The sequence below is a fragment of the Mandrillus leucophaeus genome, unplaced genomic scaffold, assembly GCF_000951045.1.
Source record: "Mandrillus leucophaeus isolate KB7577 unplaced genomic scaffold, Mleu.le_1.0 Scaffold161, whole genome shotgun sequence".
In the NCBI taxonomy this organism is placed as follows: Eukaryota; Metazoa; Chordata; class Mammalia; order Primates; family Cercopithecidae; genus Mandrillus; species Mandrillus leucophaeus.
The window spans coordinates 1,248,846-1,266,723 of NW_012101599.1; the positions used below are offsets into that span (position 1 = coordinate 1,248,846).

The 17,878-nt window shown below is 35.1% G+C and overlaps 1 protein-coding gene across 1 annotated transcript in view; it reads right to left on the reverse strand.

Moving 5' to 3' along the window:
* ERCC6L2 (excision repair cross-complementation group 6-like 2) overlaps positions 1-17,878 on the reverse strand; it is a 130,676-nt gene that overhangs the window by 96,729 nt on the left and 16,069 nt on the right. Inside the window, exons 3-4 of the mRNA XM_011976007.1 lie at positions 12,023-12,145; positions 4,071-4,264 (exon numbers count right to left, since the gene is read on the reverse strand). Coding sequence (XP_011831397.1) covers positions 4,071-4,264; positions 12,023-12,145 — 317 coding nt within the window. The remainder of the gene's footprint in view (positions 1-4,070; positions 4,265-12,022; positions 12,146-17,878) is intronic.

The window sequence follows — 17,878 nt, forward strand, 5'->3', positions numbered from 1 at the left end:
CTTATGTGCTAAAAGTACTGAGATACAGAATTTAAAGATAAAAATCTACACCAAAGAGCTTACAGTCTAAGGGGACAGACAGGTAAGAAATAATTAAAATATGACTGATGCTATGATAGATGAATTTATTACATTTATCGAATTGCAAAACATCTTTTGGGGTGGTATAGTATATTGGTTAAAAACCTAAGGTCTGGCCAGGCATGGTGGCTCCCACCTATAATCCCAGCACTTTGGGAGGCCGAGGTGGGAGGATTGCTTGAGTCCAAAAGTTTGAGATCAACCTGGGAAACACAGGGAGACTCTGTCTCTACAAAAAATAAAAACATTTTCCAGGCATGGTGGCGCACGCCTGTAGTCCTAGTTACTTGGAAGGCTGAGGTGGGAGACTGAGGCTACAGTGAGCGGTGATAGCACTACTGCACTCCAGCCTGGGCAACAGAGCAAGACTCTGTCTCAAAAACAAAACCAAACCAAACCTGAGGTCTGGTGTTAGATGGTCAAGGTTCGATCCTCATGTCTGCCACTGACTTAGCTGTCAAGGCCTAGAAAAATTATTTAACCTCCCCATGCCTCAGATTAGTCTTCTGTCAGGATCCATGAAACTGTAACAGGCTAATTTATTAGCTTACAAGTTTGATTTATAAAATTAAATCCCAGACCTGACAAAAATGGTAGCTCTAAGTTCAACTTTACCAATAATTATATTCAAAGTGAATGGTCTAAATACCCAAATAAAAGGCAAAGATTATCCGAATGGAAGAAAAAGCAAGACTGAACTATAAGAGACTCACCCCATATTAAGAACAGATATACTGCAATAAAAACATGAAAAGCTATTTACATGCAGTAAGCATAAGACTCAGCATAAGACAGCAGCATTATTCATACAGTCAAAATCTGGAAACAATTCAAATGTTAATCAACTGGAGAATGGACAAAATATGGGACAGCTATATGATAGTATCATCGGCAATAAAAAGGAACAGACTACTGAAATGTATCACAATACGGCTATGCTCATATCAGATAAAACATCAAGATAAGAGATATTATTAGAAATAGTTATTTTTTAAAGATAAAAGGATCAATTCATCACAAAAAAATCCATAAATGCATGTGCACCTCATAAAAGAGCTTCAAAATACTAAATTAAACGGTGACAGAAGTGAAAGGAGAAATAAACATATCTACAATTATAATTGAAGATTTCAACTCTCCTCTCTCAGATACTGTAAGCCAATCAAAAAGGAAATCAGCAAAGATAGAAAACACTTGAACAACATCTTAACCAATCTAGTCTTATTGATATTTATAAACACTGCACCTAATAACTGTAGAACAAACATTGTTTTCCAAGTGCACATGGATCAGAAAAATGCAAATTACACTAGAAGATACTACTACGCACCTACTAAAATAACTAAAAGGAAAAGACTGACAATACCAAATGTTGCTGAGAATATGAAACAACTGAGCTCTCACACATTGCTAGCTGGAGTAAAACTACTGTGGAAAATGGTTTGGCAGTTTCTTCTAAAGCTAAACCTACAGTAAACCACATAATACCGAAATTCTACTCCAAGAGAAATGAAAACATATGTCCAAAAAAGCCTTACACACAAATATCCCTTGAAGTTTTATCTATAATAATCCAAAACTGGAAAAACCCAAAAACCCATCCTCAAATGGATGGGCAACAAAATGTGCATACTGATAAAATGGAATACAATGCAACATGAAGAAAGAACAGTCACTGACACACTCCACAACGTCAACGAATCTCAAAAAACATGCTGAACAAAAGACGCAACACACAGAAAAGGGTGCTTTCTGTGTAATACCACTGACATGCTCCATAACAGCTTAAACTCATCTATAGTGGCAGAAATTAAAATCAGCAGTTGCCCTAGGTGAGAGTTGAGGAAAAGCCACTGTAAAGAGGTAAGAGAAAAGTTCTGGGATGATAAAAATAGTTTTTACCTTGTTTGGGATAGTGGTTGCACTCCTTTGTCAAAACTAGGAGTCAGTATACTACTACCCATGGCCAAATCCGGCCCGCGGGCACTTCTGTATGCTTAGCAAGCTAAGAGTAGTTTTTACATTTTAAACGGTCATAAAAATAAAAAAGAAGAATATGCAGCTGAGACTATATGTGGCCCAAAAGCCTAAAATATTTACTATCTGGCCCTTTACAGAAACAGTTTACCAATCCCTGGTCAAGATTCATCAAACTGTATACCTGAAATGGCATAATTATTCTACACAAATTAACTCTCATTAAAGTTGATTTTAATACAACTCTCCAGCTGGGCTCGAGGGGCTAGTTTTCACAAAGACTGATTTAATTCATCCTCTGTCATTTTCCACATGAGCCGATTTACCCAAAGCCACAGAGCTAATTAGTAATTTTTTTACTCTTTATTTTGTGCTTATAAAATTTGAAACAAGTATCAACTGTTCTTTTTATCCTGTGCTAAATCATTTTAATGCTGATGTGGAAGTATCACCTTAAAAAAATTACCTAGTTTTCTAAACTTCGGTTGACTTTGGGGGAATATCATTAACTCCTTCGTTAGCAGTAGTTCAAATTGAGTATAACTATAATGTCTAAACATTTTAAAGACTTATTAGATAACTGTTTCTAATGCCACGCTTTCATCTTCACCTAAAAGATAAAAATTGTATCCCTGTAGAGAGCAATCTAGGCTCTGAGCAGATGGAAATCAATGATTTTAGCAAGGCCCAGCCCGTTGCCGGAACGACGATGAAGAGTTCAGACCTCACTACCATGGTCCTGAGACCAGACTACTATAAAAGCCTCGCATTGGTTTGCTAGGGCTACCAAAATAAAATACTACACACTAGATGGCTTAAAGCAACCAAAATTTATTTCCTCGCAATCCTGGAAGCTCGAATTTCAAGAGCAAGGTGTCAGCAAATTTGGTTTCTCCTGAGGCCTCTCCCCTTGGCTTGCAGATGACTGCCTTCTTGCTGGGTCCTCACAAGTCCCTTCCTCTGTGGCATGTGTGTGTCCTTGGTGTCTCTTTCTCTTCCTATAAGGATACCAGTCATACTGGACCCAGGCCCAATCAGCCTCGGTTTTAACCACCTCTTTAAAACTTAAAGTGACCTGTCTCTAAACACAGTTACATTCTGAGGTGCTGGGGTTGAGCCCTGAACATTTAAACTGTGGAAGGGGGTTGAGAAGAAGTGACACAATTCAGACCATAACAAGCCTCTTAATTGGTCTTTCTCCATTCAGCTTGGCTCTCCTCTACCTGCACACACAGCAACTAAGGTATTCACAAAGCGCAAATCTGATCATTTTTATCCTATTGGTAATCTGCTGACAACACTGTAGGGGGAGCTCTACTGCTCTCAGGATAAAGACCAAAATCCTCAAAGTACCTTCCAATACTCTCTACAATCTATTCCCTGCTTATCTCACTGGTGTTACCTTTTGGCCACTTCTCTCTTACACTCTATGCTACAGTGGTTCTGTGTGTGTTTGTGTGTGTGCGTATTTTTTGCCACTCTATATTCACAACAGACTCCCATAATTGAAATAATTCATGAAAATCACTGACCTAGTTCAGAGACAGGGTCTGCATAAAAGGCTGTACAAGAGATTTAGGACAAGTCTTATCACTCTTTAACAATCATTGTTTGAAGAAGTATCCTGTAATCAATGTCAGAAATAGAGTAAGAAATTCTAGGAAACCTGATGCAGGTTTTTCCTTCTCAGAGAATAAGTTATTATGAATTAATATTTCAACAATTCTAAAATGAAATTAAATCAAGCATAGGAATAATCATTACTTCTTTTAAAAAAATCACAGTATAGGCTGGGCATGGTGGCTCACACCTGTATCCTAGCACTTTGGGAGGCTGAGGTGGGTGGATTGCCTGAGCTCAGGAGTTTCAGACCAGCCTGGGCAATGTGGCGAAACTCCGTCTCTACTAAAAACACAAAAGCAAGACTCTGTCTCAAAAAAAAAAAAAAAAAAACTTAATGTAAAGGGATGTAAGCAGAATATTAATACAATCATTCCTATTATTCCCATTACCTGTTAAGTTCATCCAGGCATAAGCGCAGTGTTTCATAAGTTGTTAGAGCAATTTCACATTTCCTCTGCTTTACACGAATTAGTTCATTATCTTTTCTGTTTCCATGTAAAATAGTGACTCTGAAATATCCCCAGGTGTCCAATTCATCCTTCCAGTTGTAGAGGACAGAAAGAGGAGCAACTATTAAGAACATCTAAAAGAAGAATAAAAAAATGTTGTTTTTTAAAAACTGAAAAATAATCCCAAAGTGAAATCAAGAATATCAATAGTCCTCTTCCTTCATTTTGACATCTAGTTAGTAACAATAAATACAACTGAGTGATTACCTATATCTGGACATTGAAGATTCTCAAAAAGTACTTTGCTGTTTAATTAGCTTTTTTCAGGACATAACAGACACCTAACCTTGCTCAAAGAAACACGTGTTTTCTATTTCCCCCTACCAAAAAGGCATTTAGAAATAAGAGAGAAGTAACTTTCCAAAAGAGAGAAAAGAATAAAATCTGGATCCCAATAATAGCTTCAAAGGCCAAGTGGGTAATGTACACACACCAGCAGGCCACGTGTTCTTCTTGAAATATATGGTCTCCTTGAGCTCTCCTTCCTTTTGCATTTTCCTAGTCCATTTCCTCTTCCCCTCTCTCAGATACGCTCAAAGAACTGGAAAATTCACTGGAAAATTGAAGCAATCAGAAGAAAACTTCCTGGATGAACTTCTCTCAGTATTGTACCAATAACCTATCTATATTCATTTCCATACATTTTGCCCCCCCACCTGTTGCCATGGATATGCTGTTCATGTTCTCCAAAAACAACCCCTGAACGTACACAGTGGCTCCCATTCCTTCTTGCCAACCTAGAGTCAACGCTGCAGAAAGTGCCCCCAATCTCCCTACCTGATTAACTTTTCTATTTTAATGAACCATATCACCTATGGACAAGCATGTTCGAATATTTCCCAGAGTTAAAAAAATTCAAAAAACGAAAATTTAAAAAAACCTCTCTTCCTTAGCCCAACATCTGTCTCTAGCTATTACCTCATTACTCTACACTCCCTAGAGCAAAGATCCTCAAGACTTATCAATATTTAACTCTCCTCCTGTTCTCTCTTGAAACTCAGGTAAATAGGACTTCTGCCCTAATAATGCCTACCAATCAATCCCTCTGAGGATCACCAACATCTCTCTGGTTATTCTTCACATTCATGTACCTTTCCTGTACTAACCCAGGAATCCTCTGTCATCAACCATTTTAACTTTTTAATGTTTTTATTTCTCCGTGTTACCACTATTCCTATCCTGTTATGTTTAAAAGGGTTACCAGTACGATTCTTTTCTAAAGTTTTATACTTGATCTACTCGACAGAGATGAACCAATTAAACATACAGAAAAAATTCAGTTTAACAAAGAAATACTCAAAGTTCTAAAAAAAAAAAAAGTCTCATATTTATCGCTACAATCTTAACTCTCTCAAAAATACCCAACATAATTTATACCCTACTGTGTGCATAGCTGATCATTTTTTCCTTCAGTATACAAAGGTTATTTAATATACAGAAATTTCAGTTTAGAATCCACCGTAGTCAGGGGCCCTTCCAAGTCCTTTGTATAAAAACAGCATACGTTTTGATAGAATATCAACTTTTGGCATTAAATAAATTGATTAACTATGTTGGGTATTTTTGAGAGAGTTAAGATTGGAGAGATAAATACAAAAACTTTTTTTTTTTTTTAGAACTTTGAGTTTTCTAGCAAAGATTCCAATTTTACATTCTGTAATTTTTCTGTAAAGGTATAATTTATTTTTCATTTTGATATCACACTTATTCCCATGTAGAACTTTTGTTTCAAGTCTACTGTCACTGTCCTCTGAACATACATTATTATTCCTAACTTAGCATTGACATGTACGGTTTCATGTATTAATTCATTCATCAATTGAACACTTTCTATTTTCTAAGTACTACATGAAGTACTAAAGTTTGGCATTATGCCAAAACCTGATATTCGATCAAAACAGAAAGTTACAAACCAGATCAATAAATATCAACTCTTGCAATTAAAAAAGAGAAGTAAATAAGAAATATAAGAATGGAAATGACAAGCAAAGTTAACTATAAATTCAACACAATATCAACTAATATATATCGACAGGTTTTGAGGAGAAATTGGAGAAAATTTATTTTTCATAAGTTGAGAAAACTTGAGGAGAAACTACCAAATAATAACTTATATTATAAAGCTAAAATAACTAAAACTGTTTAGCACTGGAAGAGAAATGAACAAATAATTAGGACAGAAAAATATGTCTAGAAATAGAAATGATTTTAATTTTACACAAAAGTGGCCCTTCAAATCACTGTGGAAAAGTGGACCTATTCAACAAATGACATTAAGATAACTGGCTAACCCCCTGAGAAAAATAAAATTGGATTACTAGACACCTACAGCAAAATAAATTCTAGCTGAAACACAGATATAAAGGTATAAAATGAAATCATACATATTATAAAGAAACCATGAGTGAATGTACTTATAATTTTAGAGTACAACAGGTTTTTCTAGGCAAACATAAAACCCAGAAACTATAAAGACCAATACCTATAACTACCTAAACATTTGTAAAAAATCAATACACAATTCAAAGCTGACTCTACATGACCGAAGAAATATTTTCAAAACACATAATGAGCAAAAAATTAGATTCCAGGATATATCGTTAAGGGCTATTACTCAAAGACTATGATTAAAAACAAGAATTAGATTTTAAAATAGCTTTTAAGCATCTGAAATGCTACAGCTTCACTCATAAAGAAATGTAAATCAAAGCAAAATAAAAATTTTAAATCTCTCAGACAGTCATAAATTTATGTTTGCTAATACCTAGTGCAAATAAAAAGGTGGAAACAGACATTCTTACACACCACTGGTGGGGATAAGGGGTAATTTAACTTCAGTTATCAAAAAGTAATCCCCTAAATCCAGCTCTACTATCCAATTCCAGCACTAAGAATTTATCCTACAGTTATTGTTGCAAAAGTTGTCAAGATATATGCATAAGGATGCTCATGGGAGCATCATGTGCAACATAATCCTCTTGGTACATATGAAGAACTAAAAAAATAGTGTATAGTAAATAAAATAATTATAAAATATTTTTGTTAAATTGTCATTGAAATTGTTTCTGATGCTCGTATTATGATTGCTACAAAAATCCTCCTCTTTTGCATTAATTATGAATTTTACTTAGAATCTCTAAAGCTTCATCATGCAAGAAAATATTTTATAATAAATTTACTATGATTCATAAAAACTGAATTTCAATCAAAACTTAGCCCACATCTAAAGAGCCACTCCAAAAATCAATGTTTAAAATGTAGAGCTTGTGTCTTTTCCTTTAAGAATTTATTCTTGGCACAAAACATTCACGCATTCTTAGATGATTTATTCACACTTGAAAAGTTTTTAAATGTATATGAGACGGATCGTATCACACACACATACCTTAGACCCACCACTCCTTAATTTGTAACAGTTCATTAAAGAGCTTTCTTCAACAAGCTTCACCATTAATTTTTCAGAATTCAATTGTAATTGTGGCATTAGCATAATAAATACAAAAGAATTGATTTCTTCTCCATTTCATAAACTGTCTTTTTAAAACATACATTGTTTTAAATGAACCAATACAAATTTATCTTTCAAAACTTTCAAAGTTACAATTTTTGTTTGTATTTACTTCTGGGAAATACTGTAGAATGTCACTGGTGATTCCATTAAAAACTCTAAATTCCAGTTCAAATGACTAACTCAACACATGTTTGTGTTGATGCCAATGAAACAAAAGAACAAACCTAATAAATCCATAATAGTGGTAGAATGCCTGGAAGGGCAGCACCAGCAGGTCAGAACAGTGCAGGAGCAGATGAGAACTGGCACACCTGAAGAACTGAGCAACCCATCCTACACCTCTGAAAGCAAAACCTCCCCCTGCCCTCCCCCACTAAAAACTTTACTTTTCCTAGAAGGAACCTAAAAAACAACGATAAGCAAAACAAAACTCAACAAAACAGCTAAGGCAGTTGGAAAGACTGAGTCAAGAAAAAAAATGGCCAAGTAATTTTAAGAAGGAAAAGTTACGCCAGTCATCAAAGGAACTGATACTAGCATCAGTATGCAACTTTCCCTGCATAAAGCACTGTATATATTTTTCTAAAGCAAAATTTATTTGGAAGAATTCTACAGTGAGTGTTAGGGCTCGTGGAAATTTCCGAATTTCATCAATTAAAAAAGTCCTTAATACTTCCAAACAATTAAAAAAAAAAAATCCTTTCCAAGGAAAAAAGTCGGGTTGATATTGAACTCTAATCTGCAACATGGAGTGACGGAAGATAATAAAATGAGTTTTGTCATTATAAAAGAAAATTTTGAGGCCGGGCGCGGTGGCTCAAGCCTGTAATCCCAGCACTTTGGGAGGCCGAGACGGGTGGATCACGAGGTCAGGAGATCGAGACCATCCTGGCTGACACGGTGAAACCCCGTCTCTACTAAAAAATACAAAAAACTAGCTGGGCGAGGTGGCGGGCGCCTGTAGTCCCAGCTACTCGGGAGGCTGAGGCAGGAGAATGGCATGAACCTGGGAGGCGGAGCTTGCAGTGAGCTGAGATCCGGCCACTGCACTCCAGCCTGGGCGACAGAGCGAGACTCCGTCTCAAAAAAAAAAAAAAAAAAAAAAGAAAATTTTGAACTTAAAATTCTATAGGCAGATAATCCTATGGATAATCAAGTGTGAGAGCAACATACAAACACATAAAATTTACCGAAGAATTTTTTTCTTTTTCTGAGACAGAGTCCCACTCTGTCACCCAAGCGGGAGTGCAGTGGCACAATCATGGCTCACTGCAGCCTCAACCTCCTGAGCTCAAGTGATCCTCCTACCTCAGCCCCTTGAGTAGCTGGGACTACAGGCACCAACCACCACACCTGGCCTCTGAAGAATTAACGGAAGACATTAAGCAAAAGTTGGTATGAACACAAACAGAAATAAACTGAAAGTCATAACAAGAAAATTTAACATACTTCTTTCCAGATCCAAATGCTCAGACAAAAAGAAAATAACACTATTAAACATTTTAACAATGCAATTAACAAACATGATTAAACAGAAATATATAAAACCATGTGACCATGATTACAAAGAATGCACAACATAAGCAACATTTTAAAACAACAGAGACTACACCATGCACAACACCAAAGCATAAAAACTGATCCATGGATGTAATCACAATTAAAAAAATATCAAGGCTTTATCTGATGCAACAAAACTAGAAATTGTCAAAAAGGGTTCAGCCCTCCTATCATCCTGTGCCCCAACAATAGCTATTCACTTCGAAATTTTAAAACTTCTCTTTTAAATAGTACTTGGGTAAAAGAGAATAAAAATTGGGGCCACAGATAATTTAGAAAAGACTAATGAAAAGACTACATGTTAAAAACTATAGAACACAGCCAAAGGAGTACTGAAAGGAACTTTTTTCTGAGACAGGGTCTTCTCTGTTGCCCAGGCTGCAGTGCAGTGGCATGGTCACGGCTCACTGCAGCCTAGAACTCCCGGGCTCATGAGATTCTCTCACCTCAGCCTCCCCAGTAGCTGAGACCACAGGCACACACTACCACAACTGGCTGTTTTATTTTTTTTCATTTTCTGTAAAGACAGGGTCTCCTTATGGTGCTCAGGCTGGTCTCAAACTCCTGGGCAATCCTCCCGCGTCAGCCTCCCAAAGTGCTGGGATTACAGGTGTGAGTAACCAAGCCTGGCCCAAAGGAACACTTATAGCTTTAAGGTAATTTATTAGAATACAAAAAGACTGAAAATAAATAAAGAAATCAACTGAAGAAGGTAAATAGCGATGTACATTATAGCAAGGAATTTACAGTTGTTCCTCCATATCTGTGGGTTTCTTAACAGTGGATTCAACTAACTACAAACTGAAATACTAAAAAATTCCATCTGCACTAAACATGTACACAGACCTTGTCATTATTTTCTAAACAAAACAAAATAAAAGCTATTTATGTAGACTTTACATTGCACTAAGTAAACTGCAGATGATTTAAAGTATATGGGAAGATAATAGGTTATACGTAAATTCACTATTTTATATCAAGGACTTGAGAATCCACACATTTTGGTACCCAAGAGAGGTCCTGGAACCAATCCCACATAAATACCAAGAGACAACTGTATATGTATGTGTGTGTGTGTGTGTGTGTGAGAGAGAGATATGATACACCACATATGCATACATACACACACACATACATATATATATAAAGAGGAAGAAAAAGAAAGGTAGGAGAGGAATTTGAGTCAACTGAGGTAACTATTACAAGCATATTTTACGACATTATCAAATGAGTATCTTTGTTAACTTTATTTTCTTTCATTCTTGTTCTTTTTTTGTTTTTTTTTTTTTGAGACAGGGGTCTCACTTTATTGCCCTGGCTGGAGTGCAGTGGTGCAAACATGGCTCACCGCAGCCTCAACCTCCCCAGGCTCAGGTGATCCTCCCACTTCAGCCTCTGAAGTACCTGGAACTATTGGCACACACCACCGCACCTAGCTAATTTTCTGTATTTTTAGTAGGAAAGATGTTTTGACATGTTGCTCAAGCTGGTCTTTAACTCCTGGGCTCAAGCAATTCGCCTTCCTTGGCCTCCTAAAGTACTGGGATTACAGGCATGAACCACTGTGCCTGGCCCATTCTTGTTCTATAATATTTTAAATATCTTTAAGTATTTTAATATATTTAAAATATTACTTTTCCCTCTTTTGCTCTCTCTCCTGTCTGCTGTCACAGTGGCATAAAAGAGATATATAAAGGCTCTGTAGTGACATCGAGAACCAGGGAACAACTGAATTCAGAGCTAAAAACAGTACTTGAGCTACTGAATACTTAAAATACATTAAGTACCATTATTATCTTCAGGATCACATTGAATCTGATACTCAGGATGCACTTATGCTACTGAAAAACTAAGAGAATTTAAAATGACAACAATTATAATATCTGGAGCCAGCAGTTCTGAAAAGTCTGCGTTGAAATGGTCTTTATGATAGACAAGAGTAAACTTGGACTTCTCAGCAATCTTGTATTTAAGACTTGTATGAAAGAGTCTGTTTTAAAACTTACGGTAAGTAGTTTTACCAAATATGATAAAAGATTTCATAAAATCACTTCATTTTTATTCTTATCTGGTTTCCTGGAGGCTGAGGGTAGTATTTTTTAAAAGACATGTAAGTATAATATTTTTCATATTTCATTGCTTATTAGAAATCTTTTTGGTAAGAATCATATATAACGTATTCATAAGCATACATTTATGAAGGAGAAAACTGAAGGATGGATATGAATAGCATTCACAGACATAAGGGCAGAGACAGGTAAGCACAGACCTAGTCTTTCTGATTGCAACTTTCCTGTATTGGTAGAACTTACTTCATATTTTTTGGATGCAATTAGTCAGCTAGACAACTTGAAATAAGTTCATGAAGCACTTTTGTTACCAATATCTATAACTATCACCTTTACATTCTCACATAAATAAAAAACAATGAAGTTTCAATTAACTTTACATATACATTCATAGAAGTTTAACAGATCAACCTAAGTAAATTATGTAAATCCAGCCAAGCAACAGATTAAAACCCCAAAGCAAACCCAAGCTGAAATTCCGTCTTGCCATTATGATAGTCAATCAAATTTAACTTGGGAATAAAATTGGTAATCTTTCAAAAATTAGAACTATAAAACAAATACTTAAATAACATCTTTAAATTCTTAGGTTTTAAAATTTATACTAATACATTTCAATGTGTAATATTTAAATATTTCTATGTGCTTTTGCAATACCAGCACCATGAGTTGAAAATGTCCAGAGATTTTACCTTTTTTGCTGTAGAAGAAGGGGGCTCCTTTTTCATGCTTCTTAGCAAAAACTCTGGCATGTTATTTTCAATATCCTCACGAGTTCCCTTTTTATGCAAAACTGCAGCCAGAAATGAAATAACCTGGAGAAAAAAGACTTTTTCAACCACTGTGTATAATCTATCATGACGTACAAAATTTCACTGTTTACATGACTATTCAATTAGTGACAAAGTATGTACAAAGAGATTTGTTGGCGGGAAAAATAGAACATGAAATATTAGTACAGATTTTCTTTAATTCTAATAACAAACAGTATTTTTCACACTTGTAAACAAACAAACAAAAATCTCACATTACCCTCTTTTCATGATAACTTCTACCTACCCAATGAATTCTTTCTCAATTCCATCACTTGAGACACTACCTTCTTGTTTGTTTCTAACCATGGAAACTGTCTCTTCATATCCTCTATTAGAATAAACTGTATACATTCTTGTTTCCATATAGAAAATAAACTCCTTAAGGGGGATAATATTTGGCCCATAAATTTGTACATTTCTATTTATCTAATAAATATATGTGAAAAGGCAGAATGTTATTTTAAGATAGACTAATTCATTAATATATACAACATTTTGAATAACAGCTCATCTCCAAAAATCAAGTGAGAAAAACAGACAGATAGAAAAAAGGAATCATAACCTCATATAATAAAGAGCAAGAAATACTGAATTGATTAGACTTTGAATCAAATGTTGGCTCTGATTGCTTGGCTGCTCTATGAACTTGGACAAGGTAGTTAACCTCTCTGAATAATATTTGTAAAAATGGCAAAAAATAATTTTGGCAGGGTTGTTTTAAAGATTGGGAAGAAAGGTATGTGAGGTATCCATATGGAAGAAAATAACTGATCATTACCTTACAAAAATAAATTATATAAGAAGAAAAACTATATAAAACAAAAAACTATGCGAGAATCAGAAAAATTATAGAAAAAAATATACTTAACAAGGGTGTGGATACCTAGTCTGAATCCCAAACGATAGAAGAAAATAAGTGATACAGGAGAAGTGTCTGAAGAAATAAAAGCTGAAAACTTAACTGATTTTTAAAAAAATCAAGCCACAGATTCAAAATCTTCTTCTAAGAACCAAAACCAAAACAAAATGAAAACCAAAAACCAACTAACAAAAAACCACAAGCAGGTGCTTCACTGAAACAACTTGAGACAGAAAAATGTTTGTTAAAAGCAGCCAGAAAAAACAACAGATCACCTACAAAAAAGCAACAACCGGTCTGGCCACGGTGGCTCACACATGTAATCCCAGCACTTTGGGAGGCCAAGACGGGCGGATCATTTGAGCCCAGGAATTCGAGACCAGCCTGGGCAACATGACAAAACCCCATCTCTACAAAAATTACAAAAATTAGCTGGGCACAGGGTGGCTCGTGCTTATATCACTAGCTACTTGGAAAGCTGAAGTAGGAGGATTGCTCGAGCCCAGGAGAATGAGGCTGCAGTGAGCTGTGATGGCACCACTGTACTCCAGCCTGGGCCACACAGCAAGACCCTGTCTCAAAAAAAACAAAAACAAAACCAAACAAACAAACAAACAGACAAGTAGCTGACCTTGCAGGAAAAGAATGGAAGGTACTACAGAATATTTTCAAAGTGATAATAAAAGCAACCTATATTTTTATACCTACGGATGATATTCAAGACTGAAGGGTAAAGATTTTCAGACAACCAAAAAGTGAGCCAATTCGTCACCAAAAGAGCCACACTAAAGAAACTATCTAAAGAATGTTTTCAGGTACAAGGAAAATGACTCTAGATAGAAGATCGGTGACACAGGGAAAAATTAAGAGCAACAAAATGGTAAATATATACAAAATATATATGTATATTGACATTATGAAACAATAAAAAAGTTTTGTTGAAATCAACAGATTAAAAGCTATGACAACAAATGTATATTAGTCGGAAGGAGCACAAGTGTAGTTATAATATTCTGAGGTCACTATGCTGTAGGGAGGAAATTAAAGTACTAATTTATGTTAGATTATGATAAATCAATGGTATCTATTGTCATCTCTAGGGTAATCATTAATAGAATAAAAGAATGTGTACCTAATAAAAGGGGATAACAAAGTTATAGGAAACAATCTGTCCAAAAGGACACAAAAAAAGTGGGAAAAACGTGACATGGAATAAATAAAAAGCAAACAGTAAAATACTAAGTTTAAATCCAAATATATTAGAAAGCACATTATATGGAAATGACTAAACAGTCTAAACAAAAGATAAAGATTGTCCAAATAAAATATATTTCTTTGCCATTTACAAGAAAAACTTCTAAAAAAAAAAGGGATAAAGTTCTAATTAGAAAATAAAAATGACAGACCATGTAAACAAAAATCAAAGAAAATTGATACAGCTATATTCATATCAGACAAAGATGCTGAGGCAAAAAACCATTATGAAATTAAAGAGGCACACTTTAACTTAATATTGATAATAAAATTAGTTCACTTGGAAATTTTAAGAAGTCTAAATTTATCAATAAAGAAAAATTTACTGAAATAAAAGTAGACAAATCCACAAGCACAATGGTAGATTTTAAAATAACTCAGCAAGAACAAACAAAATAATCAATAAAGATATAGAAGACTTTAGTAACGACTGTCAGCCTTGACCTAGTGAACATTTGCTAGAACACTGCACACTACTGCAAAGCAGTTTCAGTTCAAGTACCCACGAAATAGTTACCAAAGTTGACACATGGGGCCCGGTGCAGTGGCTCACACCTGTAATCCCAGCACTTTGGGAGGCCGAGGAGGGCGTATCACCTGAGGTCAGGAGTTCGAAACCAGCCTGGCTAACATGGTGAAACCCCATTTCTACTAAAAATACAAAAAAATAGCTGGGCATGGTGGCGCGTGCCTGTAATCCCAGCTACTCGGAAGGCTGAGGCAGAAGAATCACTTGAACCCAGGCAGAGGTTGCGGTGAGCCAAGATCATGCCATTGCACTCCAGTTTGGGCAACAAGAGTGAAACTCTGTCTCAACAAAAAAAAGGTTGATGTATGCCAGGCCACTGAAGTCTCAATACATTTCAATAGACAGAAACCATACAGAACATGTTTTTTGATCACAATACAAGAAACTAGAAATAACAAAAATATAAGCAGAAAATCTCCAAATGTTTGGACAGTAAGGAACAGAGTTCAAAGAACTCACAATATAAATTATAAAATATTTGAATTAAATAATGAGTAATAATACGTGTTGAATTTGTAGAATACGGCTAAAGCTGTACCTTAGGGACTTAAATGAATATTACAGACAGTCCCCAACTTATTATGATAGCTCAACTTGCAATTTTTCAATTTACAATGGTGTAAAAGTAATACGCATTCAGTAGAACTGTAAATCAAGTACCCATACAATCATTGTTTTTCACTTTTAGTAAAATATTCAATAAACGATATGAGATTCAATACTTCGGTATGAAACAGGCATTGTGTTAGATGATTTCGCCCAACTACATGCTAATGTTAAGTGTTCTGAGCATATTTAAGGTAGGACAGGCTAAGCTATAGCATATATTTATGGGGATATAACCCCACTGTAAGTCAAGGAGCATCTGTATTAGGAAAGAAGAGGGACTATTAATCAGTTATCAAAGAATCTATCTCAAAAACTTAAGAAAATAACAGAAAATTTAACACAGAAAGCAGAGATTACTAAAAAATACAATGAAAATGATCAACAATGCCAAATGATCATCCTTTGAAAGAATTTTTTAAATAAACTCCTGGCAAAATTGATAAAGATAATAGAGAAGAAAAAAGGCAAACAAAAAATATGTATAACCCATAATAATGCTTTGCCAATAAATGTAAACATTTAGAGGAAATGTAGAAATAGAACTTATCAAAAACCAACACAAGAAAAGGAAATCTACATACTCATAAAACCATGAAATAAACCTGAATATGTAATTATAAACCTTCTACAAAGAAAAGTTTAGGGCCAGATAGTTTCACCAACAAATTCTACCTAATGCTTAAGAAAAATGTAATGCTAATCTGTAACAGACCCTTTCAGGGTTTAGAAAAAGGGGAAAATATTCTCACCTCGTTTTGTGAGTCTGGCATAACTTTGATAAGAAAATCTGACAAGAACATTATAATACAGGAAATTTACCAGCCAGTTTCTCTTACTCATATAGAAGCCGAACTCTTAAACAAAATGTTAGGACACAGAACACAGAAATTTAAAAAAGGAAATAATACATACCAAAACCAAACTGGCTATATTCTGCAAATATAAGTTTGGTTTAACCTTTGAAATTTAGGTATTAGGTAGTTATCAGCTAGGTATCTTAGGCATTACACGTAGCATTCCTAACTTAGATTCCTTAAAATGAGAATAGAATGACCTATTACAAGAAACATATTTTACCAGAAGCAGTACATTATTAGGCACACTGCAAAAAGTTGAGAATGTATATTTTATCACTAGAGGAACCACTAAAAATAAAAAGCAAAGAACTATAGATAAAAAGTCAATAGAAAAATTAAAATCAAATTCTAAAAAATATCGTATCAACCCAAAGGCAGGCAGGAAAGAACAGAAAACAGGTTGTTCAAACTGTTCAAATCAGACTGCTTCCGAATGAACAGAAAGCAAATGTTATATCCAAATCCAAACATAAGAATGACATTAAATGTAAATGAACTAAATATTCCAATTAAATATCAGAGATTGTCAGAATGAATAAAAGAGCTGTCTACAAGGGACATTTCATAGTAAAAAAAAAAAACCAGTCAATTCATAAGGAAGATATAACAACCATAAAGGTTTGTGACCTTGTAACAGAGCTTCGAAAGATATGAAGGTAAAACTGGCAGATTAAAGGAAATAGACAAATCTGGCTGGGTACAGGGGTTCACACGTGGAATCCCAGCACTCTGGGAGGCCTAGGTGGGTGGATCACTTGAGGTCAGGAGTTCAAGCCCAGCCTGGCCAACATGGTGAAACCCTGCTTCTACTAAAAAATACAAAAATTAGCCAGGTGTGGTGGCACATGCCTATAATCCCAGCTACCTGGGAGGCTGAGGCATGAGAATCACTTGAAGAGGAGGCAGAAGTTGCTGTGAGCCGAGGTCACCATGGTGCTCCAGCCTGGGCGACGGAGCAAGACCTTATTTCAAAAGAAAAAAAAAAAAAAAGATTTATACACTTCACCCAGAAATTCGACATTTAGGAATCTATCCTATACAGAAATACTCTTAGGATTCTATCCTACAGATATTCACCATTTGCCATTTCCTAAAATAGGCAACAACCCCAAAATCCTTCTCCATAGGTCCCTAGAGGAATGGTGAAGTTACAACATATCACCTATAGTATGTGGTAATTTATTAATTAATGAATGAGGACAATCTTTACGTACCAACATAAAAAGATCTCCAAGACCCATGTTTAAGTGAAAAAAAGCAAGGAGCAGAATAACATATGGAAATAATAGTCCTATTTTTAAAATTTATTTACACATACATTAAAACTTGTTCAACCAAATAAAAAAACAGACTGGACTTCATAAAACTTAACTTTTGTGCCTCAGAGTAAAATAACAAGAAAATAAAAAGACAACTACAGAATGGGAGAAAATATTTGCAAATCACATATCTGATGAGGGATTAGTATCTAAAATATACAAAGAATTCTTACAACTCAACAATAAAGAAGACAATGAAATTAAAAAACAGGCAAAAGACTGAAATACATATTTCTTTCTCTAAAGATATACAAAGGGCCAAAAAAGCACATGAAAAGATGTTCAACATCACCGGCCATTACAGAA